Raw genomic sequence first — 19,602 nt, 5'->3', positions numbered from 1 at the left:
TTCGACTCAAGAGATGACAACTAGCTGTGTGTGTGTGTGTGTGTGTGTGTGTAAGTGATAATCCAGCCCATGTTATCATTACTGATCTCTGTAAATGTCAGGATTGTGGTCAGAGTTTCATGGGCCTCCACAGATCTTTCTTTATATTGTAACACTTCCACTTGTCTTTGTATTTTACACATCCAGGTCATAATGTCCACAAGAAGTGAGAGTCCATTTAAAGTCTCCTTAACTAAAAAATATCACAATCTCACAAATTTAAACACAAAAAAAACAACTTTTAAGAGAATCTGATGATAAGTATGTGTCGTGGAATATTTCACAGTGGGAATGTCAGTGCTGTTAAACAGGTGGTATGATCAACCATCAAATCAAAAGTCAAACATGTTATATATTTCAAGTTTCTAGAGACAAAATGTTTTTTATCAGATAAATATATAGTGCTTGAAAAAGGGTCAAATGTAAAAGGTTGGAATTGCCGCTTGAAAGTTTCTTTTTATTGTCACTGTAAACACTACTTAATGAGATTGTCGGAAAAGTTTCACACATTGCATTGTGGGATGTGGAGTCCTGTAGACAGATTTATAGAAGTGTTTTTATACTTCATTCTTGCTGTGATTTATTGTGTTTCTACTCTAGACAAGGAAGAAAGTTTATTTGGTTATCCTCTGTGATATCAGAATGAAGTAAAAAAAAAAAAAAAACACTTCTATGCATCCACCTTCAGGACTCCACATCCCACAATGCAAAGGGTGAAACATTTCTGACAATGTCTATAAACAGTGGAGCTCAAAACTAACTTTCAAGCGATGATTTAAATCTTAAAAAAATGTACTTGTCCAGCAGCTTTTTTTATTACAAATCTGGCTTCGCTACTTAGGATGTTGCCTTTATGACCTGACCCTGGATAAGTGCTAGAAAATGGATGAATAGATGGACACGGGATTGTTTTATCCTTCAGTCATTGTGGGATGTACATACAGTATGTTAATGATGTATGAAATCCAGAATTGATGAAGATAATCCCACACATGGGGGAACATGCAAACTCCCCTCAGATGATAAGTTGTATAACGACGTGTATGTTCAGTAATGACTCTTCAAACCAACACAGATGGTTGAGACGTGAGTGCTGATGACAAACTGGTGGTTGACCCATTCTCCCACATGAACCCTTTAGAACCCCATGAAGGAAATAGTGTATCTTGTTTGTTTTTAATGGTATGAAAATATTGTTTTTGTGCGTGATATGGTAATACAGTTTAATGTAAATATAATATTTATTATATACTGTTCCAAAACACAGCTAGCTTGACTAATGAAACGGATTTATGATTCTATGATTATAATTCTTCTTTAGATTAGTAAGTTATTGTGAAGCACTGCTAAATCAGTTGCACTAAAGCCTGCGGTCATGTAACCAGTCAAACCTGCTAAACTCCATCAGCTTTACATTTTTATCTCATAGGAGCAGCACATGCTTTGATAAAAGACAGACGACAAGTTTGAGGCTCTTCAGCTCATTTTTTGAAAATTCGGCAGTTTGTCGTTGATTATTGTCATGTTTTTTTTCTTCTCTTTAACGAGTGCTGAAAAAATCCTCCAATTCGTGTTCTTAACATCAGGTTAAACATGTAAATGTTTAAATGCCTGCAGGTGCAGGACAGAGTATATACGCATGGCGGGTTTGGTGCTTTTGTTTAGACTAAATAGAACATACGTAACAGTTTCTCTCAGCAACTTTTTTAAAGACCTCTGCTTGTCTGTGAGGTTATATTGTAGCTAATTGAGTTTATTTAAAAAAAAAAAAGGAGTTTGTCTTACAGTTTTCAACCTTTCGACAGTTGGACATTTTGGCAATTTTTTTCAGTTAACCTAAAACACAGGGAAGCCAACAAAAAATTCCCAAAAATCTCTCTTTTTTTTTTAAACTATATGTTGTTTTAATAATATTATATACTTTCAGTTGGAAACTTGGAAATTTCATACAAAGTTTAATGTAAAAAAAAAAAAAAAGCATAGCTGTTTTCCAAATTCTAATTTTTCTGTCTTTTTTTTTTATTTCAAAATATCCTATTGTATCAATCTTATGAACTCAATATCATGCATCATACTGTACCTTTAATCAAGTATATAGTCCCAGCTCTAAGATACACATATAAATGGATAAGTATTTTCTTTAATAACACAAATGTGGTGCATTTTTCAATGCAGACTGTACGTTTGATGTCTTTGTCTGGTGACTGGTGACTGGCTACGTTTACATGAGAACGTTGTCTGGTTAGATTTACTCTCTCTGCCACAGCTGTGCAGGGATTTCATTTCCTTTCTAGTAACAGTGGAGCTACTGAGACCAAAATGGAAAGATCACTGGCTCAACTCAAACATGCTGGTGACATAAAGGTACCATACCAATATAATCCATTTGCCCTTACACGCTGTTGAGCAATAAATCAAGCTGCAAAACGCTCAGGCCCGACCGAGAAATACACAACATCAAACCAGAGTATGGGAAACAGTTTGTGATCATCCAAACTCAAATATTTCTCTGCCAACTGCACAGGGCGTAAGAGGCTGAGATTAGAAATAGCACAACAAACACTTTCTTCTTAAATTATGCATGTGTGGATGTACCCAGTGACGCAGACACAATGTAGCCTCACATAATAGAAAGTATGGGGGTGTTGGAGACTCTTTCTTTCTTTTTTGGCCTATTTCGTCGATGAGAAGCGAACTCATAGCTTTTCTTTGGCTTGTTGTTGTTGTAATAACTTTATGAGGAGTTGACAGAGACGTGCTGCTTTCACCGCAGGGGGATTCATTGTGCAATATACTTCCAAGTGGAGTTTTTTTTCTTTGGTTTGATTAATACTTTATTGATATTATTAAAAAAACAAAAAAATAAACATGGCGTGTTAATTAATTAGAAATCAAAATTGGGACCATCCCCCCCCCCCCCCCCCCCCCCCACCCACCCACAAAGGGGACTAATCAATTTGGAATATTTCAAAAGATTGTTTTATAGTTTCTGTTCTTTACTCATTTTCATCAATTATGAGTAGTTGCAATACAATTTAAATTTGTTTAAAAATAATTGAAAAAAAAAGACAAAAACAAGGTCCAATATTATTAAAAAATCATAATTCTGAAGAAAACATTTGAATTCTGAGATTACAGTCAGAATTCTGAGAGAAATTAGTCAGACTTAATAATAATATATTTTTAAAAGCTTATTTTCCCCCGGTAGCCCTAATCCTCTCCCTATACATCAGCCTATTGCCCAATTCATCATTTTTATTCTGTAATAATTGTCCAAAAATGCTCATATTTTCTGTGATGACTCAGAAATTAAGATATATTAGTCTCTAATCCATTTATATGAAAATCAATAAAAAATTGTTGTATTTAAAAACATGAGAAGAAAAAAAATTGTGTGTCCCACTGTGGAAGAGCAGCAGATGCTGTCATCATCATCATCATCTTATGAGTTTTTGTCTTTTAGGGAGTACAATAAAGTTTACAGTTTTTGATTGGCCTCATTATTCTTATGGAGTTTCTTCATTATATGTGTGATAAATATATTTTATATTTTGAGATGACATTTGTTGTAATTTGCGCTATATAAATAAAGTTGAATTGAATTGAATATACAGATGGAAAAGGCTGCTGTGTTTTACTACAGCAGGAGCAGAGTTGGGGGTTCGCCACGTGCTCCAAAAAGTGCGCAGTCGAGGAAAGTGGGAGTGATGATGATGATGATGATGATGATGGTGGAGTGGTTGCGTAACGCACGCGCACCATCCCGTCAGTCAGTCAGTAACAGCCGTCTGCTCGTGCTGGCCTGTTCGAGGAAGCGCGTGCGTATTCAATTCTGTGAAAAACGCCCCCCATCTTCCGCCCCGTTCCTCCTATAGGCTCAGTGCAAAGGTATCGCAGAGCCGGGGGTGGCTTTAAAAACATCCACTGTGCTCATTCTGCCTCGCTGCCCGTCTTTCTCTCCCTCGGCTGTCTCTCGTTGGCGTACAGAGCGCACCAAAGATGCCCAGCAAAAGCAAGAAAAACAAGCGCCGCATGAAAAGGGCGGTGAGTGATTTATTTTCTTTACAGTTGTTTATCGTATTTTGAATAAATTCAGATACAACCTGTATTAGAAACCTTAACCCTTTAAAAAAAAAAAAACAGAGAGAGAGAAGAAAAAAACATCAATCTTACTGCTGGATATTTACGCCTTCATTTGAAGACTCCGCGTAATTTACGCACATACGCACTAAATATTGACAAGCAGTCAAAAAAGACATTCGAGATCATCAATGTACATTTATTATTTGACATTTAAAATGTTTTTTTTTGTTTTGTTTTTTTTTGCCATGCCCCGGTAACAATCCCTCAGACCTCAATATGCCGTGCGTAAAGTTGTGCCAAAAACAAACAGCGCTCAAAAAAGGAAAACATTAGCGCCCATCCTTAATTAATCTGGATTTTTTTTTCACCATGATTTAATGTTGCAGTCAGTCACTATAGATTTGGATGGACACCTGTGCGCCATGTGCTTCTCAGTGCGCTCCTTGTAATCTTGGATGCTTTACAGTTATATATTTGGATGTCTAAGTATTTAGCACAACACAGTGAGAAATGTGTCGCAGTTGATGGATTAGTGCGACAGTTACATAAGCCTGCATTGCCAATGACACGATATTTGGGAGTTCTTGCTCCCCTCTTAGGTAATTTAAGAGCAGTTTGGGATTTTGTACATCTAGTTCCTGAAGAAAGTGAGTGGGCGGGGCCAATGGGGCTGGTGTGTGAGTGAAGAATGAGAAAGTAACCCACAAGCTCCAGTTTCTCAAAGGGTAAAGGTTGATGCATCACTCGACATCTCTGCTGCTATTTCATTTCCTTTAAAGATGATTTTGTGAATCTAGCCGAGCATTCAACCCACTTTTTAAATAAGCACTTGCGTCACCACTGAAGTATTAGTTAAAGCTCAGTTCTTTTACCGTCTCTGTGAAAAACTCTCCACATGGACTTCTTGTCCACCTCCACCCACCCCCACCCTGAAGCATTCGGGCCCTCTGGCTCTCCACTCAATCACTAGCACTCTCACACGACTGTATTTGGTAATGTGTTGACCAGAGGAATGTCTTAGGTTTGTTTTTGTTAGATTGGAGTCTGCACAGCCTCTGATTCCCAGTGACACTTAGATAAAAGAAGGACATTTAAAGCTTAGCGTTATCACAGGTTCTGTCTGGGGTACGAGAGCACAGGAAGGGAATGACCTGATGGACAGATCCAGACTTCCAGTTAAGAACTTCATGGGCATTCTTGCATAAAGGGTGCTATGACCTGTTTGCCACAACATGAAAACTGCAACTGGCAACTATGTTGACTTGGAAAGGCATTAGATGTAAATAGGTGGATCCCTATGGATATCCATCCACTTCTAAGTGGAGAGAGGGGTTGTTTTGAAGGTGGTTTGCACACAGATACGCTGCGAGTTTACAGTATTGGTCCCACCCTATGAATACTTCACTCGCTCATGGCCTTAACAAAGGTATTTTTGGAGGAGTGATTGTGATGTGATTATGCCCACTGTCTGGTCGGCGGGGCACCCATCAGTGCTGCTGACTCGCACAGTTTGTATTCCCGCTTCACCAGACCTGTCAGGGCCACTTTGATTCATCTAATTAGCTCCCATTATCTAGCTAGCTGTTTGGGTTGAGTCAGTGGTCTGCCCCCCTACACCACCATCAAAGCCAGAGAGTTTTTTTTTTGTCCAGAGCTGAAAAACATGTTGGACCTGCCTGGGAAGGCATGCTCGGTATTTGCAGCAAAGTGCTTGAATGAACATCATCAGCTAAATCGCGATGCTGTAGGACTAGAGATGGGCAATATTATCGGCACACCAATATTATCTACCGATATTTTCCATAAAAAGTAATATCAATTTACATCGATATAAAGTTCTTCACCATTATTGATAAACTGATTGAAACAAAATATTTTAAATAAATACGGCACTTTTCCCGCAACTGAAGCTGAATAAATATTTCTATTGTTATTTTTTGAACAGAAAATATTTTATATAGAACATTTGAATTCCATAGCGACACATTATGTGACCTAAAAATAAGTTGGGGGGAAGGCGTCTATATATCGGTAGTGGTTAGTATCGGAATCTGGAATATAAGTGTTGGACAATATTTGAATATCCAATACTGGTAAAAAGCTTATATCAAACAGCTCTAAAAGACCAGAGTCTGACATTGATAGAGCCAAATCCTCAGTGGCCTTTTAAATAACCAATATTGAAGTTTCTTCCCTTTATTTCTGGCTAATTTTATAGCTAAGTAATAATGGTCAAAACAGTTATTTGGCCTATTTAATTTTTTCAATCTAGATTAAAAATAAGACCTTTACGTCCACTTGGGTCAGCTGGTGTATTTCTCATCTTACAATTGTTGCAAGGCAGGTTGCACCATGTATTGGATGCCAGTCTTTCACAGGGCCATTTCGTGGAGACAAACATCATAATCACTTACTGATTTACTCCTATTGGCAATGTGGCCACTCAAATTAACATACATCTTATTGGATGTTGGGATGAGGCCCAAGTACCTGGAGAAAACCCATACAAGTACTGGACTCTATGTTTTTGTTAAGAATTGGAGTTATATTTTTTGAAAATTATTCATGTGCATCTTTCCATCTTTGCAGAGAGCCCTGAAGGCGGTTCTTGAAGAGCAACATGCAGCTAAGACACCAGTCAAAGCCAGCCGTGGGCTTGCTGTCGGTGCACCCCCTGCAACAAACCAAAAGAAACCAGTTAAAAAACCTACTCCTGCTCCAGCGCCAACACCATGCCTGGCCCCTACTCTAGCCTCAGCTTCAGCTCCAACTCCATGCCTGGCTCCATCCCCAGCTCCAGTTGCAGAACAAGTTCCTGCTAAGATTGTAGAACCCATTCCCGTTGCTGTTCCCATTGTGGAAGTCGCCAAAGTTGAACCAAAACCCATTGTGCCAGAACCTGTTGCAGAGCCTGTCCCATGTGAGATAAAGTTGCCCGAGCCCGTTTTGATTGAAGAGACTCCAGTTGAGGTAAAGTTGCCGGAGCCCGTTTTGATTGAAGAAACTCCAGTTGAGGTAATGTCGCCGGAGCCTGTTTTGATTGAAGAGACTCCAGTTGAGGTAAAGTCGCCGGAGCCTGTTTTGATTGAAGAGACTCCAGTTGAGGTAAAGTCGCCGGAGCCTGTTTTGATTGAAGAGACTCCAGTAGAGGTGGAAGACAAAATCCCAGCACCCGTCACTGAAGACGAAAAAGTTATTTCGACGCAACAAGTTTTGGAACCTCCTACAGCGGAAGTTGTTGTGGAACTCAAGACTGAACAGGTCATTCCTGAACCAGAAACAGTCCCAGAGGTATGAAAACTTTTCCTTTACAAGTGGCTATATTATTGGAAGCACAAAGATACAAAGTTTAAACTAGGTTTGATAATAATCTAGGACTGACCAAAGAGTAATAATCCGCTAGTTCCCTGGATGTATGAGGTTGTTTTTAACCATTTTCTTAATCTTTTGAATCCAGTTGGTTCTCAGGTTGGACAAAGGCTTTGGAGGACTTGTTTTAGGAACAAATACACTCTACTAGGCTGTTTCTAAATACCGTTATTCCTGTTTAATTTTTATAATTGAGAGCACAGTTTTAATGGATTGAGGTCAAAGGCTGCTTAGAACAGCCTCATGGAAGAAAGGGTGTAGGAACTGAGCTGGCAGAGAAGCTGAGGGAACAACTTGTTCCATTTAACATGAAGGTGAAAAGTAGCAGAGAAAATGACAGCTGCATCAGTTGAAGGGCCGCATGGCTTATCCTGGGCAGCCATGTTGAACCATGTCTAGCATGTGTCTTTGAGACGCTAGCTTTTTTCAAATTTGGCTGTTGGATAAGACAGTCAAGTCATTGCCTACTACATATAGTCACATGTACGATTGACTGCCATTGTGTTGTCACCCTTCTAACACAATGTGTCATCCAGTAAACTTCATTGTTGTGTGTGCTAATATTAGATTCCTAAACAGTCTAATTATCGAATTATTTTGCACATTTGTGGGCCAGTGACTGACATCTAAGAAATGCACATGTGCAATCTAATAGTGTAAACCCTAAACCCAACAAAACCAACATACTCAAAAGAGGAGTTATATGTTTATTAATGTGTGAAATTCATGATATAGATGATTTCCTGAATTGTGGACATTTGTGGCACCCTTCGTGTTTGTTGCCTGAGCATGGGTGGACAGTGGGTAAAAGATAATCCTTCAAACTAATCTAATTGAAGCTGAACATTTGAAGTTCTACATGTTAAGGACAAAATGTTCAGTGTTCATATCTGCCCTTTCCAATGTATATTTGCACTGTCTAAATTCAGGAACTGTGCCGCCACTGAGCTATGACCACATATGGTGCACTGCACATGTGGTAACATGTGTGTCTACATGTCTACATGTGATTACATGTTGATATTTGAACCCTATTGCTAGTTCCAGTCGAGCCAGAAGTTCTGTTAGCGGCTGTTCTTTAGGACTTGGCCCAGACCTTCTACTGTTCCGTAGCATTCCTTTGTTCACTTTCAGACTCCTTGTCCTCTGTCTGAGCTAAACAGAGAATATAAAGAAGCGTCTATAGGAGATTCACTGTCTTTCTTTCACGTGGTTTTATCCTGGGGCCGTACCCACCCCCTCCGTCCCATCGCTCCCACTGCCCTCCTCCTCCTCCTCCTCCTCCTCCTCCCTCACCCTCCCTTGCTTGTGTCCTCCTTCCCATCTACTGCTTACTTCACTCCGTCCTTTGCCTTTTCTCCAGTGCTCAGCTTGGAAGCAAAGAAACCGACGGTGCAGAAACTTATGCACCTTTGAAAACTAGTCAGTACTTACTTGCAAATAATTACTGTGATTGTCTTAATATTTCTTTAAAATTTGTTGTGGGCTGTTCTATTTGGCTTTGAGGCACCTGCACTTCCACTGTTCTTTGAGAAAGTCTGTGATACCAGTTCACAGACAGTCCAAATTTGCGTCACTTGGTTGATGGTAAAGTAACAGAGGGCCAAAAATGGGACTCGTGTTCAGCTGGCTTTGGGGCCAAAATGAGGCCCGGCCTCTCCTGGATGTCGTAACGGAGGCTCAGGTGAGTGTGAACCCACCTCCCCGATCTGCAGATTTGCTGAGTGTGTGTTTTTTTCACCCATTGCTTTCAGTGTCAGTGGGCGGGGCTGAACATTTTGTACCATGTTCCATGCTCCCCTCCCCTACCATCACTCCCTCGACACTCTTCATTTCCTCAAGCTTCCTTTTTAATTCTCTTCTCTCTCTCTCTCTTTCTCCTGTTGCTCTACCTTTCTCCACACTTTCAAATCCCAGTGGCAGCCTATAAGTTTTTAATAGCTTTTGCGCTCAGCACTTATTCATGTGTGCGTCTCATTGGAGGGTTTGTGGAGGGAGGTGACATATTTGGGGAAAGCTGAATAATTAGTTCTATGTTGGGAGGTGAGGTAGTACATCAGCCTGATGTGTGTGTGCGTGCGTGCGTTTGTGTGTGTGTGTGTGTGTGTGTGTGTGCGCGCGCGTGTGTGTGTTGTACAATTTAGCCTTTGGTATTCAAGCGCTGAGGGAGAGGCTTACCAAGACAGCTGCTTCAAAACCTTTTATAAATCCCGTCCACATGTTCTACTGGCAGAACATCTCAAGGTTTATTTGCTCAAGATAATAAAAGAGTGCATTCACACCCTTAGTAATCATTTTTTGCATACTTTTTATACTTTTCCGCACACTCAAATGACGTTAAGTCAAGCTGATTGTGTTTGGACGTTAGAAGTTACCTGTATATTTTGGTTTTTAAACTAAAGACCTGATCAAACAATTTCAAAAAATCATCCCAAATTACACAAAGGCAAACAATTCTAATCAAACATTTTCTTTTTGAGTAACCAAAATTACAAAAACTGGTTTTAAAGGTTAGTTAACGTGCTTTATCATGCATATAAAAATAATTGGCAACTCATGTTATACTTGAATGTGTATCTAATGTTTTAATTCTTTTTTTGAGGGATCTTGTTACTTGAGCTTCTGTACAGGCTTTAACTTTGAAAACAGGATCCTACTTCCTGTCACTCTATACAAATGCAAACTTTACAAATTGGAGCATGGTTTTAGTGACACTATACATTAATTTGTTACACATCAAACAACTATAACCCATTATAGCCACTTTATAAGATATTATAAACATGTAGAATTTAAAGGAATACTCAACCCAAATGACAAAGACAGGCAGCTCAACTGAAAGACGATCATACAGTAGAATGTACAGTAGTAGGAATGAGAGGCGATTTAGAAGCTGCAAATGTAATAAAAAGCACTTTAAACGCACGTTTGTGGAGGTTGATATATTTCACAAACTGTGACGTCGTGATTACTCAAGAAAGTTCAACGTTCATCTAACTCCAACTGGTTTGATGAGGTTTAAGGCATGCAATGGTTTTGATGGTAGCATAGACTTTACTGTTTTAAGGTGTCTTCATTGTTCAGCTGTTAAAATGTCAGATTGAAATCCATTTTATTTCACCGTAGACTTTCCATGAGGGCGGAATTACAAAGAGTAATCCTGACGTGAAGTGCAGACTCTGATTGGCAGAAATTAAAAGGGCGACACCCACATATAAAGGGATATTTCGTGTTTTTGAAGGCTAAAAGTTGATATAAATGACTTCAAAGACATTTCTGACATGAATTAGTAACAACGTTTCATCATTATATCACTTAAAGTGCATTCATGCGATGAATTACGTATTGCTTTAATATAACTTTGATTAAATCATCTCCACACACAGAGTTAGTTGCTTTTTTTTTTCTACATTCCTATATACGGTAGTATTTGTTAACTTCTTTTCAACTGAACACACTTTGTCACACAGACAAAAACATTTGTGGCTGGACACCGTGGCTGGATCAACTTTTCTTTGTGTTTTTAGTGGGTGTGCTGAAGTCAGACCACTTTGGTACACAGTGTTCTAATGGTGGAATGGACTGAAAGGGGGGTGTGTACTCACTGTATACGGCCACGTGTGGTGTGTGTGTGTGTGTGTGTGTGTGTGTGCATTTACAGTGGACCAAAGGAAAGGCTCATAGCACAGCTCTTTCCTTCCCTTCCTCTGCTCCCTATACCATTCCATTTGGAGACGCACAGGAGGTATTTTTACCCCTCTAAACCATACGTGCATATTTACCCAGTGGGCTTTTGTTGAGAAGCTGTAAAAAAAATGCCACAGAGCAGGATTCCACCCCTCCCAGTATACACAATGTACACAGCAAAAGGGGTGGAGATGGGCACTACAACTTAACCATGTGTTGTTTCTGTTCTGTTCAAACTGATTGATCGGTGAATGAATGACCTGTTTGTTTCTGACTGCAGCAGACTTGCCTCACATTGAATAGCTAAAGGAACGTGACAGGAGGATGAATAATTTACTACCAAGATGTTGGCGTTACAATATTTATGTGAGAGCCACTGTGGTTCAGTACACATGCATCAGTGGTCATACTGGTAACCATTTTTAGTCTCACTGAGAGGAGAAACACTAAAAAATGGTCGAATTGAGAAAAAAGTATCATAAACTGATGAATTACATGGTTATTAAGGCAGAACTTGCTAAAAGCTTTTGTTTTAATGAGATGTGGATGTCATTGAGTTTTGCCTGCAGGGTGTGGACTAAACTGTTTTTTTTTTTTTTTTTTAAATTGGAAAGTTTGATGGTAAATAACTTTTCTCCATCAGTGTACAATCTGCTTAAACATACAGAGGGGCCCTGCAGAGGGAGGGACCGCTTCCTGTTCAGCGATTGGTTGCAACATGCCAGTAAAAGATGTATAATGTCCCTCCTCTGCTTTCCAACTCCTGCTACAAAGGGACCATATATATGGTTTCCATTAAGGATTGGAGAATTCTGACTTTATCCATTATAATCAATGCATTTCTCTCTCTATTTTTTACATGTATTACTGTTTTATATTTATATATATTTTCAAAGCACTGTGGTTGAGCTGCTGATTTAGCTTATAATAAACTATGTATATATTTAATGTAGAACTGCCCTTTTTGATGAGCTTTTCTTTATTGTATTGTGTGTTAGGATGCTGCTACTTTGGCATTTTACCATGCAGCTCTAAGTTAACTATTTATAAATGTGCTGTGCAGGTTTAATACAAGGTAATAAAGCTAAATTTGTGCATTTATAACCGAATCACCCCGAGTTATACAGTCCACATTTTGGATTTAGTTTTTAATTTTTTGCATTGAAGTTTGGACACTGAAGAAGTTGCTTTGACTCTTTTTTTTTTTTCTTCTCCAAACCGTGATTGCCCAAAGCTATCACAGTTTACTGTTATTATAACAAGCTGTTGAGAAGGATCATTTGCTCCGAGCGCATTTTTGGTTCATACCCCGACCTTCAATCAACCGTCACAAGGCGGTTTATCTTGAGGCAAATACTTTGAAAGTGCCGTGTGCTTATTGAACACATTATTAAACAATTGATTACACATTACAAATTACGCATGCTCGTGTTTAGGATTGTTTAGTCTATAAATTCTTCTTTGTCTTTTTGCAGCAGGTCTCACCTTTAGCTGAGGCTGCAGTGGAGACTCCTGCTCAGACAGAGGTAAGAGATTCCTCGTACACACACACATGCATGCACGCACACGCAATGAATTGAATATTAAAAGTTTGTTGCAGAAGCACGGGGCAGAGTGAGACATGAGGAGTGAAGCGCAAATATCAATCTTAAACCTGTGGAACAAGTTTTGATGTTTTTATTAAAGGTCCCATATTATGCTATTTTCACACATTCTCCATTTGTTCTAAGAACACCAAAAACATAGTATTTGAGATTTATTTTCCCTAACTTGCCTGTTTTTCAGAGTTTTAGCCTCTGAAAAGTCACATTCTGAGCAACTCTACACAAACAGGCTGATTTGCGACCTACTTATGCATATTCATGAGTGGGCGTCTATAGACGGGACACTGACTTCCTCCTCCCTGCACGGTGACGTAGGGCCAGAGGACGGCCCCACTCCGTAGTCGAGCTCATGCTGTTTTATAAACATGAGACAGAGCGTGGGGGCGGGGCGTTCGCCGGTACATACATAGACTGTAGAAAATACATACATAGCACAGCGTGAAAGACGCTGAAATGCTCACCTTGGGGGGCGTGTCTGTTTATATGTCAATCACGGCAGAGAGCCTCCTGGAGGCGTGGCTTCTCCAGCTCAGTGCTGCATCAAATTCGTCATCAAAGTGGGAACGCGTTATCAAATTGGAGCGAGGTGTTTGGGATCACCCTGCAGTAAGAAAGGAGCAAATCACCCTCTAACTAAGGATTGAGGGAATCAATGAAAAAATAAGGCTTTGGGAATGTGCATGAAGCCCTAATAGCACTTTATCATGTTTAAAGGACATGAAAAGTCAATTTAGCTTAATATAGGCCCTTTAGGGTTGCAAATGTCACAAAGAGAAGCTCTGATACTTTTTTTTATCCCCTTGCTGTCACAAGTTTGTAGCATCATTTATATTAGACGCAAATGAACCATAACTTTAGAACCGCCTGTCTAATTATCTTTAGTGTCCTTTGGATTCCCCAAAACATGCAATATGCATTCATTTTCTATCGGCTTCTTCCCAACATCCAAAAACAAGACAAAAAATGTCATGCTTTTGTTTTGAAAGGGTTTATTTCTTCATAGGACTTCAGTACAAGGCAGTATTGTCTTCTACACTGTGACATCATGTGTTAACAGTGTGCAACACACTGTTTCCACCCATATTTTATGGGTCCACACTACAAACACATCGGGACAATGAACAGTTGCCTCAATAGAAACGTGTGGAAGACTGCAGCTGTACGCTGCCACCTATGAATAAGAACCAGCCTGTTCCTGGCACTTACACAACCCAGAACTTACATCATAAACTCACCCTGCAAATATTTTTTTGTGATTTCACTGCAGGAACATTTTCTTCAAACTCTTTTTATTTTTATATGAGGGTTGTTTGTTAGCAGGAACAAGCTGCAGTACCAATGTTTAATCCCCACAGTGAAAAACATGATCATTACGGGATGTTTTTTTTTTTAAGATTTTACATCTAAAACTGATTTTTAATAATCATATCACATGATCCCAGTTCAAAGATAGATTAGCAGCTTTTTTTTTTACAGGTTCCAACATTTGAGACCACAGTTCTACTAAAGGAGGCTGAACAGGTGAGACATAGATGCTGTAATATGAATTGAATTGCACGTGTTTGCTGAGTGTCATTCTCTCTGTTTTTTCAAAGTGGTTAGAAAAGCAATGAATGAAAGGTGAGGATAAATATTTTAAACAAAATGCAAAAAAAAAAAAAAAAAATATATATTAAAAAAAAATATCACAGTAATAGATTAAAAAAACCTAATAAATGACTATTTTTACTTTTATGACTATATTCCACAAATATAAATCTGTGATCCATATGCAAACTAGGGACACATTTAAAATGGGTGTAATCTAAGAATTTGAATCAAATTAAGAGATATAAATCTAATGCAAAAGTCTTTAAAGACTCTACAGGCTTTAATACCTTATAAAAAAAACAAAATATTTGTTATTCTAATAATGTGAAGATGTTCAAATGAATTAAAAAAAAGTCTATTGTTGTAGCTCATGTCGTACAGAGAGTGATAGATTTTGCTACTGGGTGACATTTATGATAACCAATGATGAACCAGTGGGAAAAAAAAAAAAAGATAACCAATGATTTGCTTCGGTGTCTGAAAATAATAAAGGGAGTCTGAAAATTGTATTCATTTATTATTAAAATACAATTTGCCCATAGGAATTAAAGTGAATTTGGAATGTGATTAACTTTAAGTGTTGGCATTCTGTCCAGGTTGTATCATACACGTAAAGTTGCATGTTTTAAACTTATAAGATCATTAAACTTGCCGTCTCAAGGAGGCTTGATGTAGTTGCATGTTGCACGGTGTCTTAACGTGTGCTGTGTTGACTCTGCATGCACAGAAGCTTGATGTGTGTGAACCAGAGGTTGAAGTTGAAGTCTCTGTGGAGCAAGTGGAAGTGACTGAGGTGGAAGCAGAGCAGACTCCGGCAGCAGAGCCCGTGACAGAAGCTGAAGAACCCACAGTGGAAGCACCATCAGACGACCAGGTATCGTCTGATGCAGTGGAAGTGGTCACAGAAATCGTCCCCGACACAGAGGCAGTGGAGGATATCACAGAGATACCCAAGTGTGTGACAGAAGCAGCTGCTCTGAAGGAGGAAGACGAAGAGGAAGCTGAAGCTGAAGTGGAAGTGTTGCCTGAAGGAGACACAACTCAAGCTTCTGCAGAGCTTGTTACAGAGACAGAGGTGCCAGCCTCACAAAACCCTGTCTCCTTTTCTTTCCACTTCTTCTTCCAGCCTTTGTGACGTTTGTCTCTTACTGTGTGAACATTTGTTGCTTTGGCGGGTTCATTTCCTCTTAAATTTGCCTTTTTCATGTGACTTTTGGGCTGCTTTTAGTCATTTGTTTCACAAAACTTCATCCTGTGCTTTCTGTTTTTTTTGATCAGGATGTACCAATCCAGTGTGTGGAAGTCCCAGAGGTGAGGTTTGCATAATCTGTTAGTTTTTACACACATATCTATTCAATTTGACTCACTGTGTGTAACTGTTGTTTTTCTAGGTGCCAAGTATCATCGCAGAGGAGAAGAAAGAAGAGGCTGAAGCTCCCGTTACAGAAGTTAAACAGGTAAAACTGAGGTTTCAACATAATGCTGGTTTATGCCAAATGTATCTTTTTTTTGATAGCTTTGTGGAACACAATTTTCAACCATTGAAAGAAATGATACTCCTTTGACAGTCACATAACTCTCCACTATTTGCATTAGAATTATTTCCTAATTTTCTGCAGCGCCAACATGAGCTTGTTTTCTGTTCTCAGCTCATTGAAGACTCGCTGGTTGAAAACCTGACTGTCACTGAACCTCCAACAGTAATTGAGTGTGAAATCACTGAGTCTGCAGTTGTTCAACAGGTAGGAGCTTAGAGAAATTCAGAAATTATTATTCTTTTGTCTAGAATTTTTTAAAACCGTACTATATTCTGTATTTATTCCTTTCAATATACAGCATTTGTCACTATTCTTTCTTAGTCCTTCAAGTTTAAGCTTTATTTCTCATTGGATGAATTGTTTTCTTTGTATAATTCCATCAATCAATCAAACTTTACTTATCTAGCACCTTTCTTACAAATTTAATTGTAGACCAAAGTGCTTCGTAGAATTTTGTTAACATGATTGACAAAAGTTAAAAAATATAAAAAAAATTGTATTATGTTTTTTTTATCTACATTTATGTTGAAAGTTTTAGGGGTATGACCTCTTCTCAGTGAGTTCTGCTTCTGTATTTGTGACCTACAGGAACCCGTGGCCGTTGCTGATGCCCTCGCCGTGCAAACAGAATGTGTGGTGGAGCCTCCTGCTGAGCCTGAGCCTGAGCCCATTGTTGCACCTACAGAGGAAGTAGTCAGTGTAAGTAGAACCGGTTCAGAACATGCATTGCCCTGACAATCCCTAAGATTTTTTTTTTTTAATGTAAAATCTTTTTGTCACAGGATTGTGGCATTGACCTGCTGCCAGAGGAGCCCATGTCAAATGTCTGTGACATGGCATGTCCGATGCAGCTCTCTGTGGACTCTGTGCAGCTCAGCTCAGTGGTATTTCACACTCATTATTACCCATAACACAAAATATCAATTTTTAGGTAGTTTGAATATGCTTTGTAACAAAACGTATTTGGACAAACTATATGAAAGTCACATCTGAACCCACTTTTGATTACTTGTTATTTTTTTAATTAGATAAAAACATAGTGTAGGCCTAAGAGTATACTGTATATATATATAAAGCAAAGATAATTTGCTCAAAAAAAAGATGTAAACTGCTGCTTGAAAGTTTTTTTATTCTCCACTGTAAACACTCTCTTATTGACATTATTGGAGAAATTTCGTGCATTCCATTATGGGATGTGGAGTCCCATGTTTTTACTTCATTCTTACCAAGATTTCTTGTTTTTTTTTCACCCCAAAAAACTGCCTAAGTGACATCCCAACGCTGAAAGTTGCAGATAAACATGGCAAATGTTTATTTTGGGGGTTACATGGAAAAATCTGAATCCAGCAGAAATTGAAGGTCTCGCGAACTGCAGTGATATCACTGGTAATATCAGCAACAAACTAAAATAAAACTGGTGACAAGTTAATTTACTGTCCTCCTTGTCTGATGAAGAAACACAAGAAATCTCAGTAAGAATGAAGTAAAAAAACACTAATATGCATCCGCCTACTGGACTCCACATCCCACAATGCAATGCGCAAAACTTTAGCGTTCACAGTAGAGATTAAAACAAGCTTTCGAGAGACAATATCAACCATTTACATCTTTTTTTCAAGCATATCTTCAATTTATTGATCAATTAGGCCTGCATTATTTCTTTATATAATTAGAAAATGTAATTTATCTATTTCAACAGTTATAAGTGATATTTATGTGTTGACGCTCTACTCACATGCTCTATGTTTGTGTTCAGGAGATGTCCATGGACACAGTGCTGTCTGCACACATGGCCCCAGAGGTTCCCATCGAGGGTTAGATGATGATCCATACCAAACAACTTCTCTTTGTAAGTTGAATAAATAATAAACTAAAGACTGTAATAAAACCTGTTTTTTCCCTTTATGTGACTGATATTCTCTATAATCTTCTTCTTTCAGATTCCCTTTCGGTCATTTGGAAGACATGCTACCTGACTTGAAGTCATCCAGATGAGATTTTTCATTCTTGAGGCTTAGTAAGGGACCATCAGGAAATCTAAGGGATATCCATGCTTTGAAGTGCCTTTTCCTGGCCTTGGTTTTTGTTATATTAGAAATAACATCGATGTGCAAAAAACAGGAGGGAAACAACATACATTCAAGGCCATGCATTTCACCATTAAATCAGTTTACCAACACATACAAATATGTAGGAGGAAGAAAAGAAAGCAGAAGAGGTGAAAATTTGACTTGATAATCCTGTTCCTTCACTCTGTGCATGTGAGAACTCAACACGTAAACTCACAAGAGACAGAAAACCAGTTTTATTTTCATCCTACTTCACATAAACTCAATTTTTACCCTCTTTTCTGACCTTCGATCATCTGCTTCAGCTATGTGCCAACGCTAAAGCGAGTGTGATACTAAAATCTATATCGCCAAAGCCTGAGTTTTCAGCTTGAGAGACTGATGAGTGACAGGTTCTTCAGAGGATTAACCCACATGTCTTTTTAAAGATCCTTTTCCCACCGTTTTTTCTTCTTTTTTTGTAATTGATTTTGTATAGATCTAATGATGTGCTACAGTTTTGTGTTCAAAGATCATGTTGTGGGAAAGATGATTTGAATTAGGTTTGTAAGTTGGTTGGTTGGTTGACCTTTGAAATAAAGCTGTAATTCATCTGGATTCAGTGTTTTTGTGTTTGATTACGTTGCCTTTTTTCCTCCACTTCCAATTATGCATTCATCATTAATCTATCCATCCATCCATCCATCCATCCTTGTGTGGTCTTGGTGGCAGTGTTGATATCATATTCCCTGGTGATCAGCTCTCCGGCAACTACTTCTAATTTATCTTGGGGGTTCCCAAGTCCAGGGCCAATTCCAGGTTCCTGTTATATATCACACCTGAAAAAAGGCAAAAAAACAAGCATCATAACCAGATGATCCGATCACCTAAACTGGCCTTTGAAAAAAGCCTCAATAAGAAAAGATATCAAGGTTTTTTTCCCACCAGTTTTGGCTTTTTTGGGGCCCTAACTGAAGCCAGATGGGGTTTACCATTTTTGTCCAGCAGATGGCAGACTACACAATGAAATAAAGACTCCAGTTTTTCCACAATCGAGAATTATGGAGTGATCTGCAAGGTGTGTTGTTTTAATATAATATTACAAAATATTGAAAATACTCAGTAAAGAAAAACTCAGAAAAAGCTTTATTGTTCATTTTAATGAGCTTTAATTATCTGATTAGTTTTGAAAGCCTCATTTGTAGCCTACTAATATTTTTCTATGCAATAAAATAGAACATCCAGAAACAATTATATGACAAATAAAGTATGTACAATATTTTTATTTTATTTTAGCAAATACACAAATTTTGAAAACCCATGTATTTAGGATTAAATTAATGTTTTCTTTCAATTCTAACAATTTCTTCCGCAAGGTACCAGAAAATGGGAGAAAAAAGCAATTCCAATAAATAATATTATTTTCTCTCACCAAAAAATGAGTCTAAACATTTTTGGAATTTGGAAATGTTGAAAGATGCAGTTAAAACGTTTTTTTTTTCATCGAATCAAATAATGAATTTAATGTTTGAACAAATTGAAAAAAACTGCACGGAATATGTTTAATAATGGAGAATAACACAAACAAAGAATTTGTTTTTAATGAATATATAATATATACAGTATATACAGACAATAAAGCAC

General features: G+C 38.3%; 1 protein-coding gene across 5 annotated transcripts; it reads left to right on the top strand.

The window, feature by feature from the left end:
* The first annotated feature begins 3,799 nt into the window (after positions 1-3,799).
* Positions 3,800-18,576, top strand: LOC114469799 (calphotin-like). 5 transcript variants are annotated; one of them, XM_028457613.1, is made up of 12 exons: positions 3,800-4,083; positions 6,712-7,413; positions 12,657-12,704; positions 14,259-14,303; positions 15,100-15,447; positions 15,651-15,683; positions 15,764-15,829; positions 16,022-16,114; positions 16,499-16,609; positions 16,693-16,794; positions 17,667-17,759; positions 17,851-18,576. In XM_028457613.1, the coding sequence occupies exons 1-11, from the start codon at positions 4,039-4,041 to the stop codon at positions 17,727-17,729; spliced, it is 1,656 nt and encodes a 551-aa protein (XP_028313414.1). In that variant the 5' UTR covers positions 3,800-4,038; the 3' UTR covers positions 17,730-17,759; positions 17,851-18,576. The 5 variants fall into 5 exon arrangements, with proteins under 5 accessions (XP_028313414.1, XP_028313413.1, XP_028313416.1 ...); XM_028457612.1 differs by having other exon boundaries at positions 12,654-12,704; XM_028457615.1 differs by lacking the exon at positions 15,100-15,447.
* Positions 18,577-19,602: the final 1,026 nt, after the last annotated feature.

The sequence above is a fragment of the Gouania willdenowi genome, chromosome 9 (assembly GCF_900634775.1).
Source record: "Gouania willdenowi chromosome 9, fGouWil2.1, whole genome shotgun sequence".
In the NCBI taxonomy this organism is placed as follows: Eukaryota; Metazoa; Chordata; class Actinopteri; order Blenniiformes; family Gobiesocidae; genus Gouania; species Gouania willdenowi.
This window is presented reverse-complemented; position numbering and strand designations above follow the sequence as displayed.

Bases quoted from the DNA above. Each gene is read 5' to 3' on its own strand.
- LOC114469799 (XM_028457612.1), top strand. From the start codon at position 4,039: ATGCCCAGCAAAAGCAAGAAAAACAAGCGCCGCATGAAAAGGGCG. The intron at 15,448-15,650 runs GTGCCAGCCTCA...TTTTTTGATCAG, and splicing joins AGCTTGTTACAGAGACAGAG to GATGTACCAATCCAGTGTGT. The intron at 15,830-16,021 runs GTAAAACTGAGG...TTCTGTTCTCAG, and splicing joins CCGTTACAGAAGTTAAACAG to CTCATTGAAGACTCGCTGGT.